A 19,511-nucleotide genomic window follows, 5' to 3' on the forward strand; every position below is an offset into this window, starting at 1 on the left:
AAAGTATCTCATTAGCATCTGACTCAATTTTTTAGATGACATGATTTAGAAGATGTAAACCCACCCCAAAATTTGTAATTATTCTGAGAGAGATGGTTTTAATGTTAACCCTAGAATCATTAATGTTAACCCTAGAAACAATAGCAATGTGATGTAGAACAACTAATCAACATGACTAAAAATGTGCTCACTTTCAGAAAAACAATCTGGTCATCTGGAAAAAAAATCACAGCTACAATCTGGGGAACACTCCCATATAGGATATTGATCTGATCAAGGCACACTATTTCTAAGTAGAACTATCAGATGAGGGTGAATTTAGGCCAGCTCTAAGGAACAGCCTATAAGACAGAACATAACTGATCCAATTTCCTTTCAAAGCAATCTGGTACTATCCTACCCACTTCAATTCAAAAGTTTGAAGTTAATTCAAATCAAAAGACCATATTGGAGCAAAAGTGAGCAAATGTGTAAATCCTAGCACATTCTTATTGCTGTATTAAGTTTGAAGATGAGCATACCTACCACAGCAGTATTGTTCCAGGAAGCAGGGTAGGAACAGTGGTAAGTTAGGAAACAGACTATTAATTGCACAATTAATAGGAAAGTAAAAACAAGTTTCAAAATCTACAATAAACCTGTATCCAAAGGAGTCATAACAATGAGGTGCTGGACTTTAGTTCTGTGGTACAGCTTTGCAATGGACTCACTGGCCTATAGGTACGGCTCACTTCCTGCCTCCTGAAGGATGAATATGCTACACAGAGCTATGATGGTTTCTACTGAGTGGTAAAATTCACAGAAATTAGACATTACTCATGTCAGAATCATTCCTTGTGCAAAGTTTGATGTAGATGAAGATAAAGTGGTTTCTTGGTCAATAACTGCAATTTCTTTTAAAGTCAGTGGGTTTCTTGTATCTGTAACCACAATAGATTTAAAATACTTTGATGATTGATCTACTCCAATGTTACATTCTCGATAAGAGGGACTAAGAAGAAACATGAACTAGTAACCATTAGAACAGTATGAATCCTATATGTATATCACTTACAGTTCTATTACAGTTGGCCCAGGTTTAATCTCATCCATCTCCATGAAAGCAAAACATTTGGTGCTGGTAAACCTTTTTGTAAGCTTGTAGTGTTTGAATTCAAAGAAGATAGCTGCACCTAAGGAATTAAAACAAACAACATAAGCCAGAGACCACACATTTCTTATGTGTCACCAGAAGCCTATGATTTTACAAAGTAACGTGTCAAACAGTCTGATGACACAACTGTTGATAACTCACTGTGGCTGTCACTCCAAGCTCTGGTACTAGCATGTCTGAGTGACATTTCTCCATATCATTTAATTCTACAAAGTACAACAAAATTGTATAGCAAGAATGTAAGTTATGTACACAGGTAGAATCATAAACTACCAAAGAATATAAAATATTAAATACCACAAGAAAAACAGAAGTTACTTAAGTATCAGCAGTACCTATAAAAATGGTTTCAATAAGCACCTATATTAGATAGAATAGAAATTTAAGAGTTCCTTTAAAAAAATTCTACCTTATATCATTTCTCTCCCTCCTGAAACAACCACGCCCAGATTGTCCTTTCCATATTCTTACAAACTAACTGCCAGTTATAGTATCTTTTTACCCAATGCATCTTATTGAAAGAAAAAAAAATAATTTAACTGTTAGAAAGTAATCATTAGGTTCCTAAAAGGACTTAAGGTAATTATTAGGGAACCTGCTTCCTTAACTCTGTATTATGAGAAAAACTTCCCTATCAAATAATATTTAACCACATTATTACACAACTAGATAATGCAACTGCTAATTCTCATATTTTAAAAAAAATTGACTTTAAGTCAATATTCATAACTATGTGACATAAGATCTTGTGTTAAGTACACTATGAACACAAACCCAGATAAGTACTGTGTCCTTAAGAAGTCAGTAACTGATAATTACAAACCTTTGGTTAATTTTTCAATATGCTTCTGGAGCTCAATGTCCACATTAAAATGAACATATGTATCTTCTTTTCTTGAAGCCACAGGAGTATCTTGCACAGGAGTTAAATCTATGCCATTCAGATCTGGAGAAAAGTTTCTGCTTATGAGCATTCACATATACAGACGGAAAATATAGAAACTGCAAAGGTTACAGTTCCTAAAGAGGCATGGAAAGAGCTGAGAGGAGATTCTCAGGTTAAGAGATTCCTATTTGGTGTGAGCAAGTATGTGACAGTTGTTGAAGTTCATGGGGTATGTGGAGAGAAATGAATATAGACTGGATAGGAGACCTCATGAAGGGGACAAGGAAGCCTTTACATGGCCAAGTGGACAAAACTTGATCTTCATAGTGAAGTGGTAAAAAGAACAAACATGTTTTTCTTAGAGAATAGCCCACTATATTTTTCTATGCAAAAAAAAAAATCTGGAGTATTTAATTTGCCACAATGGAGCTCTGCCACCAATTTCTAACTTTGATCAAGTACGACTTATTTAGAAAAGCCTTTAAACCTAACCTTATCATAATTTCCCTGTTAAGAACCAAAAATGGATGAGAACAGCCAACAAAAACCCTTTTGTTAATGAATAATTTTTCATATATATTATCTAAATTCTGGTTATACTGTTTACAACATACCCTGAATTTACAACAACCAGATGGTACGTTATATATAGTTTTAATTTTCTGGGTTTTAAAATCTCAGTTTAGTCAAATGCAACATGGACTCATTTAATAACTCCTCAGTGTTTATGTGTTATTCATTTATGTGTCTCAAAAAGCTCAAAAACAATTTAGTACATTTAATAATTAAAAAATATTTACATAAAAATATTTCAGTTTAACATATGCAAAGGTAATTTAACATTTACAACATCATTAAATATTTTTGTGTTTTAAGTATACTTTCTGAATGAGTATGCAGTTTTACAAATGGCCTATCAAACAATGTAAATATTTTCCAGTATACTATATATTTGATAACTGGTAACATCGGAATTTAAAAGTGTACCAGTATTAGTGCTGTGGATTCTGTTCTTTAAATAAATGTTTTTCTTTGTGGTCAATTGATAAAAGTTCCTCCATTTAATTTCAGCACCAATCTGTTCCTTTGGTGCAAAACTATAGATTAAAATAAGCCGTTTGTACTAACTATAGTTATTTCTGTAAAATGGTATAATTTATTCCTTAATCACATCATCATCCCACGGGATTGCTTTCAGGGCATGGATGTTATGGACGCACCCTACTTCCCTGTCCCCTGATTTTCATCTGCCTCTGTAGGACTCACCTAAGTAGATACCTCAGTAGCACAGGAAGAAGAAGGGGTTGAAGCAGGAGAGATGGGAAAACAGGACATGGGGCTTTGTGGAGAGAAATGAATATAGACTGGGTAGGAGAAGGTGAGGGGTGCTATTGTTAATCTACATCCTGAAGGCTGTAGCTGCTTTTAAGGTCAATGTGTATGTTTAGTCTGCACGTTAGATGAAATCTGAAGAGCAAAAATCTATACAAACTCAGAAGCAAAAGTGAGTGTATAAGTAGGAAATATTTTTTGTAAGTCTTTCGAACTATGTTCTGTAATGATATCTTCTAGGATTTTGCCTCATTATAGAATGCATTAAAGTAAGTTGTCACATATACAAGATCATCCCCTGTCAAAAACTTTGTCCCATATGAGAAAAAACATAATGCAATTTGCCAGTTATTTACCCTTTACACTAACTGTAATATAGGGATCGATGCACTGTCCAGCGTCTTTCAGACCAATTTTCTCAATCCTGATAGTGAGTAATGTCATTCCCGGTTCTGATGGCAACCTTGGTAATAAAGTACCTAGCAACAGAGAAACCTCAATAAAAGTTAGCTCCACCAATAATGCAGAGTAAATACTTTGACAAACAGAAGATATAGCCTACCTCTTAGGAATTAGCTAGGCATTATGTATTTTTATTTCCAAAATTCATGAACATCTGATGTTATACTTTTTTAGAAAAATATTTAAATTTACACATAATATATCTGCATTTCCCAACCATACAATCACCTTTAAGCAGAAATAATAATTTCTATAATAATAGTATATAGTATGTATAATAAAAGTATGTTAAAAGCATCACTTGAGGAAGCCCAATGATACATAATAGTATAATATGCTCACATAATATTTATATTCAATATGTACTTCTATATTATATTCAGCATCTTAATATGAAGTGGTAGAACAAAGACAAGAAAAGCTTTTAAAATACTTGTTATACTGTTCTAAAGTCTGAGACATTTAATATCACAGTTGATCAATACATTCTTCTCTTTAGTTACTCCTAATAAAGAAAATAATTTACAATTTGATATTTATGTTTTAATTTAACTATATAGTCTAACTTCTATTCTTCATTCTATTTTGTATGATTTATTCCCTCAGAAATTAGTACTATACAGACTGACATATAAAATGGCCATTTGTATAACTGAACATTTTTTCCAAAACCAACTAAAATTTTTAAAACTAAAAACCCACCCAGAACAACATGACAACATTCACCCACCAAGAACATATGAAGGAAGAAATCAACTGTTCAGTATGTTCCCTTTTTTGAAACTACCAATAGAGAACAGATGCAAATAAGCTGATTTTAATCAAGTATGTATACAGAACCTCAAAATACACTTAACAAAAGATTTTGGTTGATGTTTTTCAAGTTTCTATTCAACAATGTGTTATGCTACTTTTAATGATGAGTTATTTGAAATACATGAAGCAATAAACACACTACATTTGAAAATACACATTTGATTGATGGCAAATGTGGCTTGAGGAAATTTTGGGAGGTGATGGGAATGTTCTGAACTTGTATAGTGATGGCAGATGAAAAACTCTATAGAGGTGTCAAAAATCGATGAATTTTATACTTACAGAAGGGAAATGTTATGAAATGCAAATTGTACCTCAACAGTGCTGTTAAAAATGTATTACTTTCTAATTTAAACAAATATGAAGACAATACAGACAAATGCAATAATAGGAAGGCCTGGAGGCTGCATTCCACTGTTGCATTAACAAACCTAAATGGGCTCAGGCTGATATCATTAAATATATACATAATACCTTTTATGCATTTTCTTTGATTGACAAATGAGGGTACTTTTAGAAGAGGGGCTTGTACCTGGACATCCGGGATGAACTTCAGAAAGTTAAGAAACACTTCTGAAATTTTATGAAAAATGTGAATATGTATACATTTATATTTATATATATACATACATATTCATATGTATGTATATCATATATGAATTTTTCTGCAGAAAAGTTCATTCTATTATGTAGTACATGGCTGTATAAATATGCTACAGTTTATGTACACATTCTTGTGTTGATAGACATTTGAATTACTTCAAGTGTTTGGATATAGTTAACAGGCTATTATAAATACTCTTCTAACATCTTCTAGTGCCCATAAGCACCCATTTCTGAAACAGGGGAATCACTAAGTCACCTGGCATGTTACCTCCATACCTACTATGTAATGACAATCCATTTCCCAAGGTGGTTGTGCCAACTTTTATTCCTAGCCCAAGTGCAGTAGTGTTCCCATTGCTCCACATCCTCACTAGGTACTGTTTTCTCAGATTCTTCATGTTAGCCAATTTTGGTATAAAGAGATCAATCATTTTAATTTGCATTCCTCTGAAGATTAATAAGGTTGAGCACCTTTTAGAATAAATCAAATGTATGATTTCCTCTTTTCTGAAGTGTGTTCAATTATTTTGCTCGATTTTCTATTGAGATGTCTATCTTATTGAGCTGTAGGAGGTCTCTATTATTTTGCTGGACAAATGTTTTACAAATAGCTTCTTAGTAGTTTTCCTTTATAAAGACTTTTTGTTGAAGTAGAGCATATACATTTTAAAATGCACAAATTGTTAGTACAGTTTGCTGAACTTCCACAAAGTGAATACACCTGTATAACTAGTATCAGATCTAGGAAAGATATGATCAGCCTCCTGGGAGTGTTCTTCCCCCCATCCTATCCAATTCACTCTTCCAAAAGATAGCAACCATTGCTAACTTCTAACACCAAGTGTTAGTTTTGAATGTTAAGAATGACTTTTCTCTGCCATGGTGTCTTCTGATTATGATAAATACTTACTGCTAGTAATATTCAAATTTCTTAATATCTTCCTTTACAATCAGTGCTTTTTATGTCATATTTAAGAAAACTTACCCCACTCCAAAATCATAAAGTTATTATCTTGAAAGCATTTTATAGTTTTGCCATTCACACCTAATTCTATATGTCACATAGAATTATTGACTACGGTGTATAGTAGGAGCTTTAATTTCATTCAATTTCACATAAATACTCAATTGTCTCAGCACTACTCATTAAAAAAGACTGACATTTTCCACCACTGATCTGCAGTCCCACCTCAATCATAAATCATGTGGCAATCACTTTCTGAGTTTTCTATTCTGTCTTACCGGACTGTTTATCCTCTTACGACTAATATAGTATCTTAATTCTATAGCTGTATAAAAGGTCCAGGAACTGCAATAAAAATTCAGATGAGTTTCAGAAAGAGTCTATCTTTATAAACTGCTTCTTCTAATTTATGAACTAGTATATATCTTTACATTTTAAAAATCATAACAATTATTTAATAGAATTTTATTTGACCTAAAAGCCTTCAGAAATAAAGACCTACAGATCCAGGGAAAACTCCTGTTTTTTTGTTTATGTTCCATGAAGAATGTATGGCCATGTAGAAATGACTGGAAAAGGGGGTGTGAGCTAATGGTAAAAGGCTGCCAGGGTCCCAGCAAGCCCTGTCTGGTCAGATTCTTCTTGGCCTCTCTGTATAGCTTTCTTTCCTTCTGGACCTAAGGCAGGTCCTGTCTAGAATGAGGGTTTGTAAGGGAAGGGTAAGGGAGGGTAGGGGGACAGTAAGGGAATAGCAGGGAGGGAAGGAAAGGCAAAGAGAAAGAGAGAGAGAGAGAGCGCTTTCTAGGTTTTATGACTGGCTTTGGGAGAGAAGGGTGAATGGACAGGAGGGCAGGAGGAGAGCAGAGGCTTTGCTGCTGAGGTTGCTTTTGGGATTCCAATCTCCTTCAGTTAGAAGTTCTCAGCAGGCCAAAACCTCACCCTTTGGGCTATCGTATTCTGATCTGACCCTGCCCACCTTCCCCCTCTCTCTCTCCCTCCTCCTCCCTTTCTCCTTTTAAGAAGGGAATGTGTAGATCTTTCCATCTTCTAAGATCTTCTTTGATTTCTCTCTTTAGGGTTCTGTAGTTTTCATTGTATAGATCTTTGACTTCTTTCATTGATTCTCAAGTATCATTTTTTTTTGAAGTTATTGTGAATGGAGTAGTTTTCCTCATTTCCTTCTCAGAGGCTTTGTCACTGATATACAGAAATGCCTTTGATTTATGGGTATTGATTTATATCCTGCTCCTTTGCTGAATTCATTTACTATTTCTGGAAAGATCGACCTTGCTCTTGGATAGGCAGAATTAATATTATCAAAATGACCATACTACCAAAAGTGCTATATAGATTTAATGCAATTCCAATCAAAATCTCAATGGCATTCCTCATAGAAATAGAAAAAGCAATCATGAAATTCATCTGGAAAAATAAGAGACCAAGAATAGCTAAAGAAATCCTTAGCAGGAAGAGTGAAGCAGGGAGTATTGCTATATGAGACCTTAAACTATACTACACAGAAATAGTAACAAAAACAGCATGGTTTCAGCACTAAAACAGACTGGTAGGCCAATGGTACAGAATAGAGGACACAGAGACTAACCCACAAAATTACAATCATCTTATTTTAGACAAAGGTGCCAAAAACATGCACTGGAGAAAAGATAGCATTTTCAACAAATGGTGCTGGGAAAACTGGAAATCCATATGCAACAAAATGCAATTAAACTCATAACTCTCACCATGCACAAAACTTAACTCAAAATGGATCAAGGACCTAGGAATTAAGCCAGAGACTCTTCGTCTAATAGAAGAAAAAAGTAGGCCCTAAACTTCATCATGTGGGTTAGACCACAACTTCCTTAATAAGACCCCTATGGCACAAGAATTAAAACCAGGAATCAATAAATGGGATGGATTCAAACTAAAAAGATTTTTTGTCAGCAAAAGAAAACAATCCGTGAGGTGAACAGAGAGCCTACATCCTGGGAGAAAATTTTTACCCCTCACATATCAGATAGAGCACTAATCTCTAGGGTATATAAAGAACTCAAAAGCTAAGCACTGAAAAAACAAGTAACCCAATCAAAAAATAGGCCAAGGACTTGAACAAACACTTCTCAGAAGAGGATATACAATCAATCAACAAATATATGAAAATATTTTCAACATCTCTAGCAATCAGAGAAATGCAAATCAAAACTAAGATACAACTCCAGTCAGAATGGCAGCTATTATGAAGACAAACAACAATATGTATTGGAGAGGATGTGGGGAAAAAGGCACACTCATACATTGCTGGTGGGACTGCAAATTGGTGCAGCCAATCTGGAAAGCAGTATGGAGATTCTTTGAAAATCTGGGAATGGAACCACCATTTGACCGAGCTATTCCTCTCCTTGGACTATACCCAAAGGACTTAAAAACAACATACTACAGGGACACAGCCACATCAATGTTTATAGCAGCACAATTCACAATAGCTAAACTGTGGAGCCAACCTACATGCCCTTAAGTGGATGAATGGATTTTAAAAAATGTGGCATATATACACTATGAACGTTTTTAAAAGAGAATAAAATCATGGCATTTGCAGGTAAATGGATGGCATTGGAGAAGATAATGCTAAGTGAAGTTAGTCAATCCCCCAAAAACAAATGCCAAATGGTTTCTCTGATATACGGAGGCTGACTCATAATAGGGTAGGGAGGAGGAGCATGGGATGAATAGATGGATTCTAGATAGGAAAGAGGGGAGTGAGGGAAAGGAAGGAGGCAGGGGATTAGCCTCCTAATGAATGTGATGGACATCATTATCCAAAGAACATGTCTGAAGACACAAATTGGGTGTCAACCTACTTTATATAGAGAGATACGACAAATTGTGGTATATATGTGTAATAAGAATTGTAATGCAAAAAAAACCAAGTACATGAATAACGTGAATTGGCGTGAACATACTTTATACAAAGATAAAAAAATTGTGCTCTATATGTGTAATAAGAATAGTCCATTGTCGTGTATTAAAAAAAATAAAATCAATAAAAGAAAAAGAAGGGAATGGGGAGTGGGTAGGGAAAAACTGTGGAATGAACCCAAACTAACTTTCCAATGCACATATGTGAATATACTATAATGAAACTCATCATTTTGAATATCTATAAGATACTAATTTTAAAAAATGTAAATAAATAGATCAGTAAAGTGGATGAAAGGGAACAGTGGGAGGGAGGATGAGGAGGGTGAAGGGACTGAATTGGAGAAAATTATATTCCATGCATTTATAATTAGTCCAAATGAATCTAATGTCAAGAATAACTATTATGAACAAATGAAAAAAAGAATAATGACTTCACTGTTTTTATAAAATGCATTCTCATAAACAATTCAATTGAGAGAAATGAAAAAAGTAAAAGAGAATGTATAATTCAACATCTCACAAACCATAACAATTATTAAGTCACTCTTCCATCTTTTTCTCTAATTTCAAGATGGCTCCAGTTTCATTTTCTTTTTTTTTTTTTATTGATTGTTCAAAACATTACAGAGCTCAAGACATATCATCTTTCATACATTCGACTCAATTGGGTTTTGAACTCCCCAAATACATAATACAGACTCACTTCTGTTACATACTCACATTTTTACATAATGGCATATTAGTGACTGTTGTATTCTGCTACCTTTCCTATCCCCTACTATCCCCTCTCCCCTCCCCTCCCCTCCCATCTTCCCTCTCTACCTCCTCTGCTGTTGTTCAATTCAACAAAGGTTTATTTTCTACATAAAATTCTTATATTTCTTTTGTTGAATTTATAATAAGGTCCTTGATATTATTTAATACTACTATAAATATTATAATAGTTTATTTTCTAAGCAACTATTACTTGTTTGAGATAGAATTGATTTGTCTGTACAGATTTTATATCCAGGAACCGCATTATCTTATTAATGAGTTATGAATAGGTTTTTGCATATATTCTCTATGTATTCATAAATATGCAAATAAAGAACATCCCCCCTTTATATTTCATTTTCTTTTCCTAGTGCAGTAGCTAGGGCTTCCAAAACAATGCTGATGAAAAGAAGTAATAGATAATCTTGTTTTGTTCAAATTCATCATTAAACTATTTTGGGCTGTAAATGTCATGTAGCCATGTTTTATCAAGTTAAGGATGTTTTTCTGTTCTTTGCCAAGAATTGTTTAAAATCAAGGCTGTATTTCAAATTTAACTGAAAACTTTTTCTGCATTGTTGACAACTTTATGAAATCTTTCCCCTTAATCTGCTAATGTGAACTACCTTGATAAATTCTGCTAACAATAATTTGAAAAATCACTCATTAGTTCAGGGAGATTTTCTGAATTATTTTCCACAGCATCCTATGTTTATTCAGTCAATCTTCATTTGGCAGTTACATTATTTCTAACTTTTTATCATTATAAAAAACACCTAAACAGAGAAACTTGTGTATATGCATATGTTTTCCCCTCTTTTTCCTGTATTTTGGGGGTGCATCTTCAGAGTAAATTCTCAGGAATGGGATTGCTAAGGAAAAAATATGTACTTATATGTTGTTAGAGAATGCTCAATTCCCCTCCAAAGGAACTGTACCATTTTTCTATTCCCACCAGTGATTAATAAGTATCTATTTCCCCTAAGACTCTCCAACAGTAGCTTTAATTTATGTTTTTATTAAAAATAAAGTTGAGTATCTTTTTATATGTTTAACGGGTATTTTTAAAATGTGTGTGTGTGTGTGTGTGTGTGTGTGTGTGCACGCTCACGCGCTTGCTCATATTGTCTGTTCCTCTCATGTATTCTGCTTTGGTTATTACAATTAAAATTTTTCTTTATACATTAAGAATGTTGGGTTGGGATGTAGCTCAGTGGCAAAGTGTCTGCCTTGCATTTGCAAAATCCTGGAATCGAACCCCAGTTCTAAAAAAGACAAAAAAGAACCCACCCCACCCCCAAAAACCCCCAAGAATGTTACCTCTTTTATGTATTACCTCTTTACTACCTGTTTTGACATTCAAAAGATGATTGCTTTACAACTTTCAAAAAGTCTTTTTGATGTTAAGATTATTTTTTGCCAAGTTGATATTAAACTTGTTGTTACTTTGGGGTGAGTCAATTTTATAAGCTGTCATTATCTAGATCTTTCAGTTGAAATGGTAGGGCTGATGCTACATTCCTTACCAACAATCTTTTTGCCTGAGACTACACAGTAAGGTTTAATGTAATCATTATGCTTCAGATAATTTAATATGGAGGCAGTGATTTCAAGTCTGAATTTCTTGTTTAATTCAAGGTAGAATGTCAAACATTGTGTTCCATAATGAAGGAAGCTGACTGTAATTAAGATCATAGATTACATAGAAAGGTGCCTATTTAAGGTGTTTCAGAATGCTCTATGATGTGCTCTCTCTACATGGTCAACTCCTACATACTCAGTGAGTCCTAAATCTGGCCAGATTTATTGAACTCCCTCAGCCCTTCTTTTTTGCCAACCTACGACATTGGTGCACATCTCTAATCATAATCATGTGCTTTTGGCTCTGTCTTGCTGACTACACAATAAGCATCCTGAAAGGTGTGGGAACTGTTCCTTTTGTAGTATGCACAAGGAATAAACAGATCTTTGTTGAAGAAATATTTTATTGAATGAATGACTGAATTTCCAGTTCTAGAGGTTATCATGCTCTAGTAAACAAATGGCTAGAGAATCTATATCAATGAGTGAAGAAATAATAAACATAAAAGAAGATCAAATACTAGAATAATACCATACCATCTATAGCTCCCAGGTAGATGAAAAAGGGTGCATGTTTTTGCATCAAAGATAAAACCATGATAGTTGTAAATTGAGCCAATGCATTAAAAGGAAGATTTCTAAGTGAAGAATTAACATATCCAATTACATAGTGTAATATGAGAACAAGTCAACTACATTCATAAAATTCCAAGACTAACAAGGATAAGAAAGAAATCACTACACACAATCCAGTGTAAACTGTGCTATTCCAGCTAGATCATCTGCTCTCAGATCTAGAGCAAAGTTCAGAAGAAATGTTCTTCCACATGGAACTGCTATGTAAATAAGAAATAGCTAACACTTGTGAGTATTTGTGTTGTGCCACATACTATCCTACTCCTCTCATCTAATCCTCACAACAATAGTTTAGTTCTATTTTTCAGAGGTTAAAAGTGAGGCATAGAAAAGCAAATTATCCATAATCACACAGCAGTTTGGCTACAGAGTCCATGCTTTTAACCATCATGCCTCATTTTAACATTTTTATTTTAATTGTCCCTAAAGCCTTAAAAGGAACTGCAGGAGAACCTCCCCATCTCAAGCTTCTGCAAAGTTCCTTTTGCCATGTAAACATAACAGTCACAGGTTCCCAGGATTAGAATATAGACATTTTTGTGAGGCCACTATTTGTACCTCAAACTTTTAAATATGGAAAACTCTAAATGGCTACAGCTGTCCAAACCAAGTTTTCAATAACATCCCAGGGATGTTATTGAGCTGTCACTAAGAACTCCCAAGTAAGGGATTGATTAAAAAATAGTAACATTTGAACTTTGTACACTGAGCAGTGCACATTCACAGGAATGGAAAGAGACTGAGTAGCCCAGATAGCAATATGATAGGTCTTTAACACTCATATAGCAGTGAGAAGCAGGACTGTGTTCATTTGGTTAATTCCACTTTCAGTTTTTCCTGCAAGACAAAGGAAGCCATTGGTAGCTGGTGAGCCCCAAGTTGTACTGAACACAGAAAGCACGTCTTTTTCTGACTTATCTGCCCCCAACCACCTCTTATGCACCAACCAGAGCAAGCATGCTCTCACTGGTGTCAAAAAGAGTTGGAAGGAATTAATGAATTCAGTGTGATTTTCTGTGAGAGGAAGATTCTAAGCCTAAACCTAAAGACAACTCTGATAAAATAATGACAATGAATTGGAAGGTTTGGAACTATTTTACCACACTACTGTAATAGGGGATACCAAAAAGTCTATCTTGTTGATGGAAACTGTTTATTAACAGGTGGTACTTGGGTAAAAACTTAAGTTGCTCTATTTCATTGTGCTTCATCTGTGGAAAACAATTTATGAAGGTAGCTATGGATCCCCCAAATGGCTGTTTGTTAAACATAGACAAGTTTGCTTAAGAATGTTTTAAAAACTGTGTAAAAGCATCTGACCTAGCCAAGAATGTTACAGCCACTGCCACTGTGGAGAGGAAAGGGAATTGTGCAAGTAAGGCCTCTGCCTCTGCTGGGCACCCAACAGCACTGACACAGACCGAGCAATGAAACACCACTGTACCTGCAACAGGTACAGAAAAACAATGGGAGAACATCTGAAGCCCCTCACCCCCCCCCCGCCCATAACTTCTTTGTTCCAAGAGGGTGCTGAGAAAAATGAAGGTCTAAGTATCAAGTAGGATGGCCTCACATTCAATAGTCTCTGTGTAGCCATAGAGATCATGGAGAATCAGACAATAAAAGGACCACCAACCCGAGGATGAGTCTGGAGTGACATGGATATGAAGGTCAGTGGGATCCTTAAGGCCCTGTCCTCACATGCAGAAGAGGAAGTCATTCTTTTCTTTCAACTTTTTATTTTTGCTTTTTAAAAATTTCTATTGTTTATATCTCATATAATACCATAAGGACAATTTCTAGTCCAAAATTGGAAATGGCATGACAGTCTTTGTTCCAAAATAGTACATTATTGTCTAGGTAAGAACATTAAAAGAGGAAAATTACCAAAGATTATATTTTTTTAAAACACTGATTTGAATTTGCTTTTTACATGATATTGTACAAATGTTTGTCACAGGCATTTACTTCAATAAGAGGTGAGTCAGTCTTCATTTTGCCTTGGTGCTTGGTGAATTAAATGTCATGAATAAGGAGCACAAAATTTGTTGTCCATACTTTTAGGACAGAGATGGACCTGATATCTAAAATGTAAACTAAGCATTATCATATGTGTGTGATTATATATTTATGTCTTCTTTGTTTTAGATTTATCATACTTGCAATTAAATTCAGATGTTTGATACTACCAATTCAAAGTCTGTCACACACATTTTTAAAGTGCACATTTCTTTGTAATTTTAAAATCCAATAAAAAAGATATATATAAAATAATATTTTCTATTATTTTGGGATAATTTTAACATAATTTAAAATAATGGTATTGTCAAATCATTATTTGGTCATAACATTTTGTAAATGGCACAAAACATGAAATGGGTCTTAAAAATCTAGCAAGAGAAAAATTTTGCAATTTGTACTGCACATCTGCAATTTGTACACACATACAAATTGTGTGAAAATATGAAAACACATGCACAATTTCTTTTGGTTGGTAACTGATTAGTAGTTGAGGAACTGCTCCAACCTTTCAAGATAAAGAGTAAAATCATAAGAAGTTTATTCACTTTGAAATTATATTAAAAGTTTGATAAAAATCTTAGGGGTCATTAGCATTCAAACAATAATACTTCTAGGTCTGTCAAAAATTATACTTTATTAAAGTTGTTTGTATATAGGTTATATGAGTATATTCTTGTTTTTATTTTCTTTATTGACTGGTACTAGAAATATGTATTTTTCTGTGTTCAGAAATATGTGATTTGGATAATGGCTGAATTCTTAAGTGTCACCATCATATCTGGAAAAAAATAATAAATACTCTCACAAAACCTAAGATGAATCAGTGGGTATGTGCTTCATACACAGATGCCATTTAGCATGCAAGGAAGAGTTACTACAGGTGTTGGGTTAAAAATTTGAGTGGCCAGAGGACTTTCAAGAAAAAGCAGGCCTGGGGCTGGGGATGTGGCTCAAGCGGTAGCGCGCTCGCCTGGCATGCCTGCGGCCCGGGTTCGATCCTCAGCACCACATACAAACAAAGATGTTGTGTCCGCCAATAACTGAAAAATAAATATTAAAATTCTCTCTCTCTCTCCTCTCTCACTCTCTCTTTAAAAAAAAAGAAAGAAAAAGCAGACCAGATGTTGCTTAGAGCCTTGATGAAGAGCCTACTCAATAGACATTTCCTATGAACCAATTTCTGCAAAGCTCTGGAGAAAACCTTTTGACTTCAAGTGACAAGATTCATGGATTAAAAAACAAAACAAACAAAACAAAACAAACTGAGCCAGACATAGTGCTGCATGCCTGTAATCCCAACAACTTGGCAAGTTAAGGCAAGAGAGGCCAGCGTGGGCAACTTAGCAAAACCCTGTTTCAAAATAAAAAAATAAATCAAAGAGCTGGGAATGTAGCTAGGTGGTAGAGCATCCCTGACTTCAATCCCCAGTACTACAAACAAACATGTAGAAACAAATTATAAAAAATAAATCTTTCAAAACTGCTTGAGAGTAATAGAATATTAACAAGCCTTAAAACTATTGAAAAACAGCTAGGAGAACTACCAGATAACATTGAATGGTATTTTCCTTTCCTTTCAATATAAGTACATGACTGGATGAGGGACTCTGGCTCTGACTGTTTGGCTCAGTCTGAGAATTTGAGACTTTGAGAGAAAGGATGTGCTCGGAGAGCCAGAGTCTATCTGCACACTTTGGTGGTATTTACTGTTTAACCCTAAATATATTCTGAAATTCTGTGAAATAAGGATGCCCTAATATTCATGGAACAGCAATGAATATTTTGTTGCAGTTTTCAACTTCCTATATGCATGGGTAAGAAAAAAACTGCACTTTAGCTGAAAATGAAATACATATTTGCTTAACTCTCAAGTTCAACTCAGAATTGAATATTTATGCAGGAAAGAAACAAGTACAGGTTTGATATTAAAGAAGTAAGATTCACTCTTCATTTTGAGTTTCAAAAAAACATTTTTTGTACATATCTAAGACTATATAAAAGATGAATAACCAATACAAATCTAGAATAATGTTGAGATTGCTAGGCTTATGTTTAGGTCACTCAGAAACGTTTTTTAAAATTTTGTCTAAAATTGTGACATGGCTATTTGTGCATGTGGTACTAGGAATGAATGTAGGGCTTCACACAGGTGAGGCAAGCACCCTACCACTGAGCTACATCCCTAGTTCTTTCTATTTTGAGACAAAGTCTCTCTAAGTTGCCCCCACTGGCCTCAAACTTGCAATCCTCCTGCCTCAATTTCTCAAGTAGCTAGGATTATAAGCATATAATCCTGGCCAGCTATTTTTTTTAAATTTGTATTACTTTGGTTTATCATTTAGAAGCTTTAATATTCAACATGATAAATAAATTTTCAGGTAATAAATAATAGGTTATAAATTTTTATCCTCTATTTAAATGAAATCTACTGAGATTACCTTAAGAAAATTAAACTACTATTTGGACTTAAGCCAGTTAGTGTTTAAAGCAGTACAAAAAAGTTACTGTCTTATGAGAATTGAAGGCTTTGAAAATGATAATAATGTCAAAGAAAGGTTCAACAATTTTTTATTCTTTTCAAGAAAGGTTGGATAAAAATCCATTTTTGATTTTAAATGGGAATGAACTACTCTTGATCATACCATATTCATATATTATACTTTATCTCATTAGCTTAACAGTAGTAGTGTTTACCATGTGTGTTTGTCAAAACTTATAAAGCTGTACATTAAAAAAGATGCCTTTTATATATGTAAGGGACACCTTAATAAATCTTTTTTTAAAAAGCTCACAATAAGCTAGATGCTATAGCACAAGCCTGGAATCCAGGTGACTTGGGAGGCTGAGGCAGGAGGATCCCAAGTTTAAGACTAATCTCAGCAACTAAGTGAGGCCCTAAGCAACTAAGTGAAATCTTGTCTCAAAATAAAAAATAAAAAGGGCTGAGGATGTGGCTCACTGGTAAAGTACCCCTGTGTTAAATCCTTAGTACCAAAAAAAAAAGTACAACAAACTTACAATTATATAAATTACATAAAATAAAGGTAATAAAAATGTTATAATTCTTAGAAGCACCCTGCCATGATAATGTAGACACAACAGCCTTATCATGAATGAAATCTTGGATGTCCACAGTATAACAATTTTTTTCCCATTCTACAATTAAGTTAAAGGTCAAATTGTCCTTCAATGACATTTTCAATTTTATAATGACACAGGCCCTGGAAAATATGATCAAAAATCAAATATAGCCAATTGAACTATATGTACTCTTTCTTACTTTGAGGAAAATAATTCATGGAATAGAAAGGTTTAGTGAGCTTTCTGTATCTCTGAAATAAAATACCAAAATGCTATATCAGAATAAAAAAATCTAATTACTTTGGGCTTAATCTTTCATAGCAAATAGACTTAATTTACAGAGTTTCTTTTCAACTCAGCAACCTGAACCCCATAAAGACTTGTCCATTTCATGACTTACATCATCTGCTTTAAGGATCTTGTTTGCTACAGAAGTATAACTAGTGAACAAATAACCAAACCCAGAAATTTATAGAACTGGAATCTATTTCAATTACAGCATGTGGTTTAAAAAGGAAATAAAAAATGCAGAAAAATTTTAGCAAATTTATTTACCTCATCATCTCAGCAATCTTGAATTTCCTACAAATATAACAAGTAAAATATAGCTCTTTATTCATAAAGACAAGCAGATTGGAAATAATTACCTTGTACCAAAGAAACACTAACAATAACATTTTATAGTGATTGTAATTTTTCTAATAATCCTATGGTGTAGGACTGTTAGCATCATTTATAGGTGATAATGAAAATACAGTAGCCACCACTACCCCAGCAAATGAAAAGTATAATGCCAAATGATTTGTATGTGGTGCCTAATTTTCATTGTAACCCTATGAATTAGACATTGTCAACATCTCCTTTTATAAAGAATTAAGTACAGTCACTTAACTACTGATTGGCAGATGTTAGACTCAAAAGCGCAGGTATCTTATTGGTCTAAGCCTATACTGTTTATATTTCAAACGTCTTCTACCAAAGAGTATTTAAATTACTGGAATATGACTTTAATTATGAAGTTTTCTGGATGATATGTATATTATATTTAATTATACCATAAAGCATAGAGTCTTTTAAAAAAATGCATCACAATAGTACAGTGCTATTTCTACACTTCCAAAAATGAACTAATTCATCAGAAGTAAAAACTGTGCACTGTATAAGAACAGAAGAAAGTATAGAAGTAGAAGAGGCAAATAATTTACTCAGGGTGCTTGACTAGGGTATTTTACAACCTTGTCAAGATCTTCCAAAAATAAAAAGGACTTTCTATGTATTCTTTATTTCCCTGTTAAGGGCAACTGTTTAGTATCTATTCCTCCAGGTCCAGGTTTCACAATCATATATGATTATTTAAAGAACAGCTAGATATATAAAGAAAAGAATTAACATAGCAAACAGTTACTCTAGAAAGCCTACTTACAATGTTGGTCTATGGCTAGCATCTGGGAACCTGGATTTCAGCAGGATTCCCATCATGCCCTGTTAAGAAGATCACTGTGCCTAAACCGTCCATGCAAACAATATGGTTTGTGCTGAACACTTGCTTTCTTCCTGGAGTCTGTAGTTTTGGTTCACGCTAACCCCAATAAGTGTCTTGTGCACTGAATCTCTACAGTGCTTCCCCAATAGACAATATTTTTTCATTTTACAGGTGTGAAAGAATGTTGAGAGAATCAAGTACATATTTGACTCTGCTGGGAGAGGACTCTTAGAAGTTTGGTTTCCTCTGGAATTTGCCTGTGTGCCTTTACCCTTTGCTGATTTTGTTCTTGTGTTTTCTTGTTGTAATGACTCAGAATACAACTGTGAGTACAGCTATATGCTGAGTCCTGTGGGTATTCCTAGCCAATCACTAAACATGGGATGTTTTGAGGATCCCTGACACAAATAGTAAGATACTTTCACAATAAACCGATAGCTACTGCTAACAGAATGACCATGATAATTTGCTTAAGATTGGCAAACCTGGAGATGTTTTACCCGCCACTAACAAATACAAAAGTAAGTTCCAAACACCTGACCTTGAATTATATAATGTACATTTTTTGTACCCACCAGGCACTCTAGCAGGAAAAGAATTAGGAGACCCTGCTCCAGCACCACCTTCTTCTTCATCTTCTTCAAATTTCAAATGCTCTTCCTCACCAGGGGCTAAAATTCTCCTATATAAAAAAGGACAGAAAAATTAGTGAGCTACTCCACTTAATACACCAGCTAACCCTCATAGCCACTAACTTCCCAGATAAGATGCTGATTATTAGGTTGATGTTGATATAAATGTCAATGTCAATCAT

General features: G+C 34.2%; 1 protein-coding gene across 1 annotated transcript; it reads right to left on the reverse strand.

The window, feature by feature from the left end:
* Positions 1-1,035: 1,035 nt before the first annotated feature.
* Positions 1,036-19,375, reverse strand: LOC144373478 (axin interactor, dorsalization-associated protein-like). Its single transcript, XM_078036529.1, has 4 exons — positions 19,273-19,375; positions 3,728-3,850; positions 1,977-2,099; positions 1,036-1,172 (listed from the first exon to the last, which is right to left on the reverse strand). The coding sequence occupies exons 2-4, from the start codon at positions 3,813-3,815 to the stop codon at positions 1,051-1,053; spliced, it is 333 nt and encodes a 110-aa protein (XP_077892655.1). The 5' UTR covers positions 3,816-3,850; positions 19,273-19,375; the 3' UTR covers positions 1,036-1,050.
* Positions 19,376-19,511: the final 136 nt, after the last annotated feature.

The sequence above is a fragment of the Ictidomys tridecemlineatus genome, unplaced genomic scaffold (assembly GCF_052094955.1).
Source record: "Ictidomys tridecemlineatus isolate mIctTri1 unplaced genomic scaffold, mIctTri1.hap1 Scaffold_407, whole genome shotgun sequence".
NCBI lineage: Eukaryota > Metazoa > Chordata > Mammalia > Rodentia > Sciuridae > Ictidomys > Ictidomys tridecemlineatus.

Bases quoted from the DNA above. Each gene is read 5' to 3' on its own strand.
- LOC144373478 (XM_078036529.1), bottom strand. From the start codon at position 3,815: ATGACATTACTCACTATCAGGATTGAGAAAATTGGTCTGAAAGACGCT. The intron at 2,100-3,727 runs GTAAATAACTGG...ACTTTTCTCCAG, and splicing joins TATTACAGTTAGTGTAAAGG to ATCTGAATGGCATAGATTTA. The intron at 1,173-1,976 runs GTTTGTAATTAT...TTAATTCCTTAG, and splicing joins TATTGAAAAATTAACCAAAG to GTGCAGCTATCTTCTTTGAA.